Consider the following 14,598-nt stretch of genomic DNA (forward strand, 5'->3'; position numbering starts at 1 on the left):
GTTGAAATTCCACGGACTGTTTGTTTCATTGATGAGTGAAGAATTGTGAAAGACAATAGTAGAAAATGAGCCCACTAAATAGAATGTGGCTTCCCTTTTTTTTCTGCTTCTTACTACAGAGCTATCCATCACACTCCTCAGCAGACATCAATTCCAGTCTTCCTCCGATGTCCACTTTCCACCGTAGTGGAACAAACCATTACAGCACCTCCTCCTGTACGCCTCCTGCCAACGGGACAGACAGTATAATGGGTGAGTCACAGGAATGCCAGTTCTGACACTGACAATCAGGTTGAAGTATGAATGACCACTCTTTTTTTTTTTTAACCTCCTACTTGAGTAGTAGTCATGAATATTTGTCACATAACTGAGTGAATAAATTAGCCAAAAAGAAAAAAAATATTAACATGACCATAATCACTTTTTACTCTTAAGAAGCCAAAATTTGACTACTTTTTTCATTATCATTAGATCAAACAAGGATTTGAATAGACCAATACTGCCTTGCTTTTTACCCTCCTAAGCAGTAAACAAAATAAACTTTATAAAACAAACTACTAAAAACTAGGGGACTAGGAAACATAATAAGCCATAAATATAGTTACTGATAACTTCCCAAACCATAGTTGTCATGCTAAGCTCTTAATTAGTGAAACATCACTTTCCCCAAAGACTAGTAAATGAATGTTAACAAGCAGGTAAAGTTCCTTCTCATGATAGTGGCATCATGGGGTCCTTCAGATGGAATAAACACTTTCACTTGTGGGGAGCGGGATGTATGGTCATTGATGGGATAGAAGTTATTTGCTGTTTGATCTCCAGATTTACTGAGGAGTTTCAGCAGCAGAAGAATATTACTGTCATATGAACTGAGCCCTCAAATTCTGTTTGTTCATCCTATCCATTGTACACCTTTCCCTATCCTCTCCTGTCCCCCTACAGCCACGCTCTGAGGCAAGAGTTAGTTAAAATGTCTAGCTGCCTTGGAGGAAAGAGTTCCAAGGTGGGAGTAAGGTAGCCACTCCTTTCAGAATCTGCCTTAGATAACACTGTCATTCAGATGAGCAGCATAGATTGTCTTACTTCAGCCACGGAAATACTACTGGTCACCACCTACTCTGGTTCTTGTTCAAACTTAGACCTTCTTGACCTGAAGATCACTTCCTGTGGGCCACTGATGAGCTCTCACTGTGTATTTGAGAAAAAAAGAATGTTTTCAGAATAGTACTGCTATGAATCTCCTTAGCTGTTTACCATTCTCTCTCTCTTTTTAAATTTTTTTTTTAGGTAGTCTATAACACTTTGGGAAGTGGTGTGAATCACTTATGTGGGAGAGTTTTTGATGAAAGAGATGAGATGTGTTTTGAAATGCTGCAAATATAATTCTGCCTAAATAATACGATCCCTGCTTATTCAATAATATATTTCACACTTGTGATGAGCCATCTAGCAGCCCTTCACTATCATGTCTCACTAAGAAGCAAATTTAGATGAGAGTTTCCATTTTTGAAATTCTTCATAACAAAGATTCTACAAATGTGTTGCATCAGTTTGGCCTTGGAGACTGATGATGGACAGAGGTCACACGGGGGAAGTTTTGTATGCTCTCAATGCAGTTTTGGCAGATCTGAAAAACAAGAAGAAAGAAAGAAGTGCAGAACTGAAAAAGTGAGAGAAGCATATTTCACTTCAGTGTGGTTTGACAAATGGAAAGCCCCTTTCTGCAGTCATGAGATCTGGTTACATAGAAGAATGACCGGTCATTCATCCTATTACAGGACAGATTTCCTGTCTACTAGTGGTTTGAGTAATTATCTTTTTTAGGAAGGGAAAAGGTGGAGTTAAATCTTGAGTAGAGGACAATATCCTTTAGTGTAATTGAATAAAAAGTTCTGTTGACCAGTTTGTAAAACAGTCTTCCTAGTGAGCGGCTCTGTACATTGGGAAGAAAGATATTAAGCAGTAACGTAATCCTCTTCCTGGAGTTGTGGTTAGCGTACGTAGTCTCAGATCTCAGTGGGAATAAGATTTCTCTTATTTAAGCTGATTGGGTCATAGTTAGCTTTGAATTGTACAGGGATATCTCCTTAGTTCAGTCTAGGAAAATGGAGCAGACGGTGACTTCCACATACAGCTGGTCTCACCTGTATACAACAGGAAGATTAAACTTGTTTTAGTCCACAGAGTGCTGTGTAAGTGTAGGGCTAATCTAGATAATAACAAAGCTATTATTTAAAATAAATAAATAAAATAAGGATCCCAGTAAAGAGCTCTTGGGGAATACCTTTTTTTTTTTTATAAGCTGATCAGCTCTGGCTTATAATGAATGGTGTGGGGGATTGAACCTGGGACTTCAGAACCTCAGGCATGAAAGTCTCTTTGCATAACCATTATGCAATCCACCCCCACCCAAGGGAATAATATTTTTATTTTTTTTATGTGGATGAATCTTGGATATAGTTATTAAAAACTACTGGCAGAATGTAGAAAGCTTTATAAATAGCTTGGGGGAAACACACAGACACTGTAATTCAGCTTTTTGGAAGAACAGACCTTTATCACCTTGTAGAAATATGGTTATTTCTTTAGTATTACTTTATGGGAGAACATTCTATGATATTCTTCCGTAAAAGAATATGTCCTCCAATTCTTTAAGTTATAATGTAGAAGAGAAATTAAATGTAATAACAAACCTTAGTAGTGAGTGTATGAGGTCAGAATGGCTCGTGCTTCTTAGCACGTGAATTTTCTGAGACTTTGGTTTAATTTTCAGAATGTGGTAGAAGCCAGGGATGGCAACATGTCTGCATAACAAGAAGAGAAGATTTCTCTTCTGATGTTAGTGATACTTCCCTAACAAGCTGTATAGATTAACAGGATACATCTGTAGACTTTTGAAAGTATTTGGCATAAACTCACTCACTCTGCAATGCAGGAAATAAAGAAATATTACATTGCCTGTATCTCAAAGAACAAACAGAGCTAATTAAATAATTGGTAAATAGGGAACACATAGCCTGACACATGTTTAAGATTATACACATGATTCTGTAGAAAATGACTGTAAGCAATACTAATGCTGTAAGAATGGCGTTCAAGCACTAACACATGGTCATCACATTTTTCATGTCTTCTTGGTGAAAAGCTTCAAGGCAGTGCAGCCTTTTCATAAATGGTGTTGATGTCTTAGAGAGATATTTTTCAGTTTGGAAGAAGATCATTACCCCATCTCTCAGTCTGATTTCCTGGGAGTCACAGATTGTTTTGAACTGATCACAAAGCAGCAAAATGTATGTGAAATGAGACATAAGCTCTACACCTGGCAGAAGGTAACCTTTCTGGGCCGTGTTCACTGTCTCTGGTTCTGTCTCTGCTTCTCAGTAAAATTCTGAGAGGAGTGGCCATTGTTTCCTCTTCTCCTTTCTTTTGCTTATTAATGCCCACTGTTGTTTTCTGAAAAACACCCAGGAAAGGTAAAGTTTATTCAGATATTAATGGCAGGATTTAATTACATATGGGTCAGTTTTTGAGATGAATAAATAAAATGTTTTACTAGTGGTGTGGAGACTCTTACTTACTTCTTCTTCTTCTCCTCCTCCTCCTCCTCCTCCTTCTTCTTCTTCATCATCATCATCATCTTCTTCTTCATCTTCTTCTTCTTCTTTGTCTTCTTCTCCTTCCTTCCTTCTTCTTCTTCACCTTCTTCTCCTCCTCCTTCTCTTCTTCTCCTTCTTTCTTCTCCTTCTCCTCCTCCTCCTCCTTCTCTTCCTCCTCCTCCTCCTCCTTCTTCTTTTTTCTTCTTCTTTGTTAACAACGTGGAAGGACTGTTAAGCCCCTTGGAATTCTATGAATATATTGTATGAGACACAGTAGTCATAGTATTTGGATTGTGGGAAAAGTTATGATGCATTTTTCTATGCAAAAATGTGTCATGACTTTTCCAACAAGCCAGTAGTTCAACTGGCATAGTTCTCAGTTAAGAAAAGACGCTAAGTATAAGGGCTTTGAGTGTTATCAGCACCAGAACCCTTTATCTTAATTCCTGAAGTCCTGGTGATGGCATGCTGTTGGGTGTATCTCAGAAGCAGTCCAGTCCAGTGCCTCTGCACTTACAGAGGAGGAAGTGTATCATTTTTCTGGATACCAACTGGAGAGGATAGAAATGTCTAGAGAGGATAGAATCCATGTACATTTTGTTGTTAAATAGTTTCCTCCTATCTACAGCATCCAGTTTCCCTTCCTGACCAGAAGGATTGAGAGTATGACCTGCATAACTTAGGCCCCTGGGACTGCAGAGCTGGAGAGTGCTCCATTTCTTCACTGGGAGATACCATTTGTAGAAATCTCATGGTGTGATCCTTTGTGGTTAGAGTCTACACACACTCCTTCCCCTCAGAGGGAATTGGGGAAACAACTACCATAACGGCTATAATAGCTGTTATTGTTTTATTAGTCTTTAACCAAATTGCTTTCTTGTGCATGGTATTTCCCATGTTTTTAAACCTCAAACCAAACAAGTGTTGAAGGAACAGACTACCAAAATTGATTTAATTCAACATATGCTAAAGATTACCCTGGAATATCTATCTACTTCATGAATTAATCTGGCTTACTACTTTGCCTTCTAGTGACATGTTTGTGTGGCATGATGCATCTTAGTATGTGGCTTTTCTAGTAGAAGCATTTTGTCCAATTCCCCTTGAGGACTTGGTTTCACAGTAATTTTATTATTAGACTAGTCACATACTCATTTTTTTTTTGGTAAGAATCTTGAGCTTTCTAATATAGTTGGGTGATGAACAGGCGAAGAGCATAACAGTAAAATGAATTCTGTCCAGCAGTGTCATGACATCTTAGTTACAAAGACCACCAGTGGAGAGCAATAAACGAGTCTGCCTTAAATCTTCTTGCCCATTTCCATGTGGGCATGAGGCCCAAATCCCCCTCCCACATTCCTAAGAATCCCTCCTGCTAAAAATTAGTGCATTGGAGCCTATATTTGATACTGTATGTGTGTGTTCTAAAATTGTACTTAGTAGCAGTGCTGGAATTGCTCCTTCATTTGTCATCTTTATAGACAAGCTCATGGCATTGTTGTGCAGTTTCTAATAATTTAATAACACAAGGGTCATTTGGACTCAGTACAGAAAAACCTAAATTTTAAAGCAATACTTTTCTTCAGGCTTCTTATTCCTTTTTTATCTTCGTGAGGATGACAGTCTGAGGTCAGAGGTATGCAATAAACGGGTAACACATTTTCCAGTTCTGACTTTCAGTAGTCAGTCTCCAGGCACCACTCATCCTGGTGTTTTGAGTAGGGTGTGTTCTAATGGGAGTTGACATTTCCTCAAAGCTGAGAATGAGAACAAGGGTGGTCCATTTTGTAGCTGAAGATACCCAGCCCTTCTTTCTGTTCCATCTTCTAGCCAGCAACAGCACCTGTGTTGAAACCATCTGAATAATGCTTGGTTGACTGGTAGTGTCGAATCCTCCTACAAAATTACAGTTCCTCTTAATAATTCTCATCATCTGTTCATATTTATGCTACAACTCTGTTTAGAGACTGATTGTTTTTCTACCGGAGCAAGAGTTATCGATTAGTTTGAGCTAGAATCGCTTAAGAATTCAGCCATCCTTTCACCAAATAAGGGAAATACTTTTCATCTTTAGTTCTGCCCTACAGGTCACTTTGGTAATTTCTGTTATTAAGAATCAGCTTAAACTTGTAGTGAGTTGTTTTTACATCAGAGCTGGAAAAAGTGGGTTTAATGAGCACAAATTGTACTTTGTTTACTGTAATCTATTTCTCAACATAAAGGAATTTTTTAATTGAGACTTTAACATAGAAATATAGATATAAAATATATTTTCATATGCATTAAATATAAATTATATTTAATTTGTTTTATGCAATCTATTTTTGTAATGTTAAAATATATTGCATATAATTTAAATATAAATATAAAATGTATGTGAATATATATTAATATAACATTTTTCTTGATTATTTATGCCCTTTGACATATCAAAAGAAATAAAAAGATCAATCTTTTAAAAAGAAATGACCCGTGCATCTTAACATGTTTGAGGACTCTTGCAAATGTGCCTTCTCTAAGGTTTCCTGGAACAGAACAAAAGGCATTCCAAGTGAAAGGGCAAACTGGTCCCAATAAACTGCTTTGAAATTTAAACCTCTTGGTTTAGCTCTCCAGCTGCTACAAGGTAGAATAGCTTCATGTTAAAAAATAGTCTGTTCTTATCAGTGGCCTTTATAGTTTTCGGAAACATTTTCATGACAACATGAGGTAAGGAGTTGATTCTATTTTTTATTCTACTTCCTGAACCCTACTATCTCTCTCTATAAATAGACCCTAATAGAAAGTTTAGTTAGCAAGATGAGTATAAAACTAACCTTGCTGATCATAGCTTTTGTGATTTTATGGTAAACTTAAACATTTCTAAAGTATTTCTATGTTATTCAGTTATTTTTGGTTTGATTTCAGGAACATTTATATTTCATTTAAAACTTATTTTTAAATATGCTTATTTAAAATTATTCTAAGGAAGAATTAATCTTACAAAAGCTAGTGGCATAGTAAATTTTATTGGTAATTAGAATAATATTTTACTTTTAGCATTTTAAGTTCTTGATTAGATATTGTTATTTTTTCCATTGTTTTTCTAAACTTCCATTTCATGAATATCGCTTTTAAATGAAGCATACACCTTAAGTTACTTGACTGATTGTGACTTTAGGTATATAAGAGAATGTAACTTCTTAGAATGTTCATACATATATCACTATATATTCAATATTATATATATATATAATGATTCCCAAATACCATGGTAATATATGCTAGGGGAAAAAATGTGCTTTTTTATTTTACCCTCCCACTAAAAATATGTGCTTTCTATTTACAAAATATTTATTATTTTCTCTTTATTTTGCTTTTTTAAAATTTTTAAATAACTCCTTAATGCAGAAGTTTTCATTTTACCACAGATGAAAATTCAAATAGTCTTGTGCTAAGTATTTTTTATACTCATGGCATCTGGGTGAGTTCCTTCCACTTGCTCAGCTGTATGATGCCAGGCACATTCCAAAGCCTTTGCTTACCCATATAATCTTTGCTAATAATAACTGGTGCTATTTCTAACTTACTGAATTTATGATATTCAAAAGAGTGCATTTACATACATGTATATATATACATACAATTTTCAGTTTTAGGAATTGAAAAATGAATGTGGGGGTAGGTTTTGTTAGCCAAATAAAGCACACATCAAAAGTTAACTGACACACCCAACATGTAAATATAGTGAAATAGCAAGCATAATTTCAGTATACTAAGCAGAAGTCAGGAAAAGGAAATTATAGTCTAGAGAAACAGAGAATTTGACCACTTGAGATCTGAACACACCACTTGACTTTGCAGGTCTGGAAGTAGATGTTGTCACATTTGCCAGCAAATGGGATCAAGGAAAGGACTGGGAATTTTTCTTAGTTTCTCTCTCTCTTTAAGATATAGTATTTGTAACATGAAAGAGAGAGGGAACACCAAAGTGCACCACTCTGGCATATGAGATACCATTAATTGAACTCAAAACCTCACGTGTTTCAGTCCAACACAAGTGGTGTAAACTTTTGGTGTAAGTTTGGCTTGGATTAATAAGTAGACTCAAGATTTCCTTTCTTTGTTCCACAAAACACTGGAAAACATCTGCTTGAACTTAATAGGTTATATTGTAAATGCTATGTCTATTTATTAATGCTCAGGTTTTAATAAATGTGGCATACTGAATCTTCTAGGCATTATATTAATGCTGGGGACCACAAAAGAATACAGGATGCATTATCTTATAAAGTAGAATTGTCTTCAAAAAGTATTTGTTAACTAGACTTATATCTGTGGGCTGACAAAATAGCTCACTTGGATATAGTGCCACTTTGCTGTATGTGTGACCTAGGTTTGAGCACAACCCCCACTGCAATGAAGGAAGCTTCACTCTTTGCCTCTCTGTATCTTGAAAAGGAAAAAGGAAAAAAAAAAAAAAATATATATATATATATATATATGAATAGGTATTTTAATAGTAATCTTGGTTCATCTAGGTTATAGCTAAAAATACTAGTATTTAAGATGACAGAGATAGATTTATGAATCTAAGATCTATAGGTTTATTTTATCTCTGGAATTTGAGGCCCATGTTGACTTTTAGTAGAATAACAGTTGTTTGGAATATGAACACAAATGTAAGCACATACAGAATATGTGTTATTTAAAATAACTGAAAATATTTTCTCTCCCAGGAAGCTAGAACTGTCAGTGAATTTGGGTTTTATTTTATTTCCCATGAGGCTATGAGAGAAGCTCCTCATTTTGTTTTGTATCAGCTTTTTTTAAAAATTGTAAACAGATGTAAAGTATTCATGAACAGAAGTCCATTTACACTGTAAAGTATATAGGAGAGCCAAATTTTGCAGACTTCAGAGACCTAAAGGTCTGCATACTACGTATTTACCAAGGAATCCCATATATTCAGCAGTAACTACTCGTAAATGACAAGGAAAGAAGCAACAGCAAGTAAGCTCTCTATCTTTAAACTAAGGTGTCAGGTTTATATTTTATCTGTTACAAAAAAAAGTAACATGAATATATTTGACATCTACCTCAGCAAACAAATTAATGCTAATTAAAGATTAATGTGTTGTAATTAGCATTAAAAATGCAATTAACTTGTGAGTAAATGGACCAGGAATAGAAAATTGTTAGATGTCTCACAGCCTGGTTTTTCATATTCTGTCTTTTGTTTTTGCAGCAAATAGAGGAAGCGGGGCAGCAGGCAGCTCCCAGACTGGAGATGCTCTGGGGAAGGCACTTGCTTCGGTGAGGAAATATTGATCTTGGACTTCATATGTGCCATTGTAGAGGGGTGAACTTTAATCAGAAGTGGACATTTGGAATTTTTAGAAAACAGACAGCAAATAGTTTCTTGAGTTTTGGAAATGCTGTCTTTCTTGATTAGAGGTCATTGAAAATTGTGATAAAAAAGCTATAAAGCTTCCAGTGTGTAGCTGACTAGCCTCTTCCATTTTGTCTCTCAACAGTGGCACTAAAGTGATACTCAGTGACTAACTTGTGATTATTCTTAGAACCTCTAGGTTGTATGTTTTTGTTTAAGTAATATGGTTGCTCGTTGACCAGCTAAGACTGACTTCACAGAAAGACAATTCTAAGCACTTTTTTATTATTATTTATTTTCCCTTGTTTTATTGTTGTTGTAGTTGTTGTTGATGTCATCATTGTTGGGTTGAAGAGAGGGGAGAGAAAGAGAGACACCTGCATACTTCTCTGCAGGTGGGGAGCCAAGGCTCGCACCACGTTCGCTAAACCCACTGCACTACCACATTTTGGAAAAGTCCTATAGGGGAAAAAAGTTACTAAATGTCCATGAAAAAACCATCACATAATTGGCACTTGAGACTTAAGTTTCTCAGCTTTGTCCATTCACTGCCAGGTAGGCTAGAAAGGAACTTATATTACCTGCTCACTAATGACACATAGGCACTTTTTGTATCTGGTATTATAATAAAAAATTAAGCATGGTCATTTGCAAATATAAGTGTAGACTCATTACTCTGACACATCGTCTTTTCAGTTGATTTTTCTCACCATTGTGAACATAAAATAAATTTGATTTACATTATCATCTTGACTTAAGTCAAAGTTTATTTGTTTGTTTTTAATTTTAATGTGGTCATCCTATGGTTTGCAATTAAATGCATTTACCATGGTCAGGAATTCACCCAGAATCTTGGACTGCTAGTGTTCAGCCTCCTGTTTTGTGACTGAATATGAGAAGGTTGGTAGTATCTGTTTGGTATACCCATGGCTTTGCAGCTATATAATGAGAAGGACTAGAACTTCAGTCTGCTGACCTGAGTTCTGTTCCTTTCCTACTCTCTTCTACTACCTCAGTAGTTCTTTTGGAAAATTGAATTGGTTATGTGTCTTTTACCTTAAAATATTGGTTTTATAGTTGATTGCTAAGTGTATTTTGTAACTTCAAATCCTTCTGAATGAATTTTATTGACCTTGTTTCTTAAAAAAAAAATATTGGTTGATTGTTTATTCCTAATAAATGAAGGGTTTTCTTTTTTTTTTTTCTTCTCCTCGCTGGTTTAAGATCTATTCTCCCGATCACACTAACAACAGCTTTTCATCAAACCCTTCAACTCCTGTTGGCTCTCCACCTTCTCTTTCAGGTATTGTACATTTAATCTTCTTCACAATAGCAGCTCATGAAATAAGTTCCACATAAACTTCCCACTCTAGCAAATGGAAATTCTCTCCAAAATGAGAAAACATAAAAGTGCTTTACAAATAAAAACAAGTGAAGTCAATAAACTGACCTGTGAAAATCTAGACATTTATTAAACAACACTTTAAAATTATGATGTTATTATTATACATAAAACCTTGTGGGAAATTACTTCTTAAACTTAGTGCTGTGGAACATACTCAGCATGGTAGTATACTCAAAGTATATCATACGAAAAAAAAAATACCAGTTGATACAATTACAAATGTGATCATATAGTCTTTGAATATAGATCATTCAAAAGAAAACATTTTCCACAGAAATTCTCCTGCTTCCAAATTCCATCCTTTATAAAAACTGAAGGAAACTATTGTCCTGTATGTTATGAATTGTGTAGAGTGAAAGGGAAGGTTTGCCTTTAAAAATACAACCTATGACTTCAAAGAGTTTCATCATGAGTTGTTGAAATTGTATTAGTAAAGCATCTCATTTTTCAGTGACTTATTGCCATTCTTTTATAGAAGTTTCCAGGTGAAAAATTCTATAAAACTACCTGGTGCTTGTCTCTGCACTTTGGACAATGGACCAATGGCTTCTAAGAGAAACAAAGTCATTTATATTCTTGATTGAAAACTGACTTTACTATAATTTGTAGTGTAGTTGAATGTCTAAATTTTGCCTCCTTGAGTTTTATTTTATTCCTTACATGCAGTACTCATATGGTTCACTGTAAAATGAATCTCCTGGTAGAAATTAAAGGGCTCATACTCCCAACTAACATCAGCGTGGTAACTGCCCTGGCTCAGGAGGAAGATATTGTCAGCTTTTTTTTTTTTTTTTTTCCAATTTTGAGTGGGTGGTTACAGAAAAGAGAGGAGTGACTAGATTATGCATCTGAATATCCCAACAGGGTAGAAATAGAAATGATAGGCAGCAAATAATGGGGCAGCAATAAAACATTCCCTCCAACATAAATGAGCACAAAGTTGAGAGTTCTTCTGTAGCTTGGATTCAGAAGCCTTATTTTCAGGCTCCAGGAAATATGATCATGAGTGTCCATAGCAGAGAAGAATTGAAGCAGTACCTAGCCCAGTAAGGCAAGTGATGAGGGTATCCAATTAGGAGGAACCTCAAGATCCTTCATTTCAACAAAGCAGCTCTAGTTTCATCTGTTCGATATTCTGAGAAAAGAAAAATACCCTATAATTTCACAGAGTTGAAGAACACCTAACTCTTCTAGTCTCGAACGGATGACATGCTATGGCCCAGTATGCCTGTGTCTTGTTGAGTTTATACCAGCAGTAATAGCTCTTACCTGAGAATCTGCTGCTCACCATCTTATAGTTTAGTGGCTGGAGAAGAAAAATCACAATGCATAAATCATTCCCCCAGTGCCACAAATAGCCGAGACCTGAGCAGCATGCTGTAAGTGGAAGGCATAGAAGGCAAAGCCATCCTTGTGGTCCTGGCAATGCATCTTAAAAGACCACATGTTAACAAGAAAGAACTTGATGAAAATGCCAGTATGGGTCAGATTGCTGCTTTCAAACACTGATGGCTTTGTCCAGAATCTGTCACCAAAAGTAGGAAAATATTCTATTTTCATTTGCATAATATACACATATATACAAACCAGTAATGACAGAAATGATTAATTTTTTTTTAAGTACTGTCAGTATCAAAGTATGGGATTTCAATAAGTATTTTTCCTCCTCTTTTGAGTCATTTATTTATGTTTTTGACAGGATATGTATTATTTTAAATTGAAAAGTTTTTTTTTAACTTCATAAGCAATGCTTACTACAGCAGGATGCCTTTCTACACCCTCAAATTTAGTGAATCATAAAAAACACTTTCTTTGAAAGTAACTGTTATCATTGTTATGTTGATTTTTTAATTATTATTTAGTAATGCTAAATGATCTTATTTCCAGCCTTACCCCTTATTCAGGATCACTTTTTGTAATATCTTTTTTAAAACTTTTTTATTATCTTTATTTATTTATGGATACAGACAGAGAGAAACTGAGGGGGGAAATAGAGAGGAAGGGAGACACCTGCAGCCCTGCTTCACCACTCTCAAAGTTTCCCCCCTACAGGTGGGAAGCGGGAGCTTGAACCTGGGTCCTTGTGCACTGTAGCATGTGCTCTCTAAAAGTGATCCTAGGGGGTCGGGTTGTGGCTCACCTGGTGAGCCACAACCCGACCCCCTAGGATCACTTTTAAAGCAAGTAGATAAGCTGTTTCTCATTGCCGAGAGAATTTTGGTTTTGCAAACTGACCTTGCTTGAAAGTTTAATAAAGCCCCTCCCTTTACATCTTCGACAAACTTTGACTATGTACTGATAGTTTTTCTTGAACAGGAAAATTCTATAGACAAAATGTTGAATCAATCAAATGCTGTCTTTTGAGGGGGGAGGGGGACCTGAGAGAAGTTTGAGCCATAGTTTTTACTTAAAAGTTTTCTCTTGCCCCAAAATTTTTGTATGGGAAATTGACATGGATTTACAAGTTGTCTAAATGATAATCAGTATTGGTACTTGTCAGTGAACTATTTTTTAAAAAATATTTATTTATCTATTTCCTTTTGTTGCCCTTGTTGTTTTATTGTTGTTGTTATTGATGTCATCATTGTTGGACAGGACAGAGAGAAATGGAGAGAGGAGGGGAAGACAGAGAGGGGGAGAGAAAGATGGACACCTGTAGACTCGCTCACCGCCTATGAAGTGACTCCCCTGCAGGTGGGGAGCCGGAGGCTCAAACCGGGATCCCCACGCGAGTCCTTGTGCTTCGCGCCAACTGCGCCTAACCCACTGCACTACCACCCGACTCCCGTCAGTGAACTATTTAAACTGTTGGACAGATTATTTATAAGACTGTTAGGCTCACATTGTTATTCCTATTTTCACATCAGCAGGCACAGCTGTTTGGTCTAGAAATGGAGGCCAGGCCTCATCGTCTCCCAATTATGAAGGACCTCTACACTCTTTGGTAAGTGTCTCCTGATAATCTCTGCTGTTGCCATCTCCAAACCATTCTTTACTTTGGGCTCTATCAATACTTCACTCTCCAATATTCTTATTTCAGGTACTTCTCAGTTGGCAGTGAGCAAACAAATATGGTTAAAACCAGTTATAAGTCTATGTTTGCCCCTGTTTGCAGACTGTAATGTGGGTACTACTATAGTGTAAGCCCCAAGGCTGTCCATATGAGTACTGGAGAAGAGAGTGGAAATCTGGGGAGAATAGTGGCCTCCCCTCATCACTGGGAGAGATCCCTGTTGGTGAAACATTTACTTTCCTAATGCAACAGTGCTGGCATGCCAGTCAAGCTGCATAGCTGAACACTTAAAAGATTTTGTACAGGGAATCTGGTGGTAGCGCAGTGGGTTAAGCGCAGGTGGCACAAAATGCAAGGACCAGCGTAAGGATCCCGGTTCGAGATCCCGAGTCCCCACCTGCAGGGGCGTCGCTTCACAAGCAATGAAGCAGGTCTGCAGGTGTCTATCTTTCTCTCCCCCCTCTGTCTTCCCCTCCTCTCTCCATTTCTCTCTGTCCTATCCAACAGCAACGACGACACCAAGGGAAACAAAATGGAATAAATAAATATTTAAAAAGAAAAGATTCTGTATACTTCTGCATGGTTTGCTAGACCAACTGGTTTATAGAAGTTCTCTTGACCTCTGAATAAGAAGTTGATCTCGTCATTCAATTTGATTCTCATAAAAATCTATCTAGTAATATTATAAAGTGCTTGAGCTGAGATGCCCAGGAATGTAAGTAATGTTACAAATATTCACCTGAGGACTCAAGAGTCTGACACTGTCATTTTTCTTCAGTTCTGGTGGGTGGGGACAAATCTATGCAGTGGTTAGTCCACACATGATATCATATCGGGGAAGGGAAGCAGCAGGAGGTGTCAGTCCTGTAGTGTACACTGCCCCTTAGTTCCTCCATATCTTAAAGTGGGAAATAGAAAAAGACATAGAATTTTCTTTTTTTTTTTTTTTCCTCTTCTTTTTTTTTTTTTAAATTTTTTATTTAAGAAAGGATTAGTGAACAAAAGCATAAGGTAGGAGGGGTACAACTCCACACAATTCCCAACACCCAATCCCCATAACCCACCCCCTCCCCTGATAGCTTTCCCATTCTCTATCCCTCTGGGAGCATGGACCCAGGGTCATTGAGGGTTGCAGAAGGTAGAAGGTCTGGCTTCTGTAATTGCTTCCCCGCTGAACATGGGCGTTGACTGGTTGGTCCATACCCCCAGTCTG

General features: G+C 36.7%; 1 protein-coding gene across 17 annotated transcripts in view; it reads left to right on the top strand.

Moving 5' to 3' along the window:
* TCF4 (transcription factor 4) overlaps nucleotides 1-14,598 on the top strand; it is a 394,278-nt gene that overhangs the window by 342,073 nt on the left and 37,607 nt on the right. For all 17 annotated transcript variants that reach the window (XM_060173921.1, XM_060173925.1, XM_060173922.1 and 14 more), the window contains 4 exons: nucleotides 120-252; nucleotides 8,824-8,891; nucleotides 10,192-10,270; nucleotides 13,240-13,316. In XM_060173921.1, coding sequence (XP_060029904.1) covers nucleotides 120-252; nucleotides 8,824-8,891; nucleotides 10,192-10,270; nucleotides 13,240-13,316 — 357 coding nt within the window. The remainder of the gene's footprint in view (nucleotides 1-119; nucleotides 253-8,823; nucleotides 8,892-10,191; nucleotides 10,271-13,239; nucleotides 13,317-14,598) is intronic.

Source organism: Erinaceus europaeus, chromosome 15 (assembly GCF_950295315.1).
Source record: "Erinaceus europaeus chromosome 15, mEriEur2.1, whole genome shotgun sequence".
Classification (NCBI taxonomy): Eukaryota; Metazoa; Chordata; class Mammalia; order Eulipotyphla; family Erinaceidae; genus Erinaceus; species Erinaceus europaeus.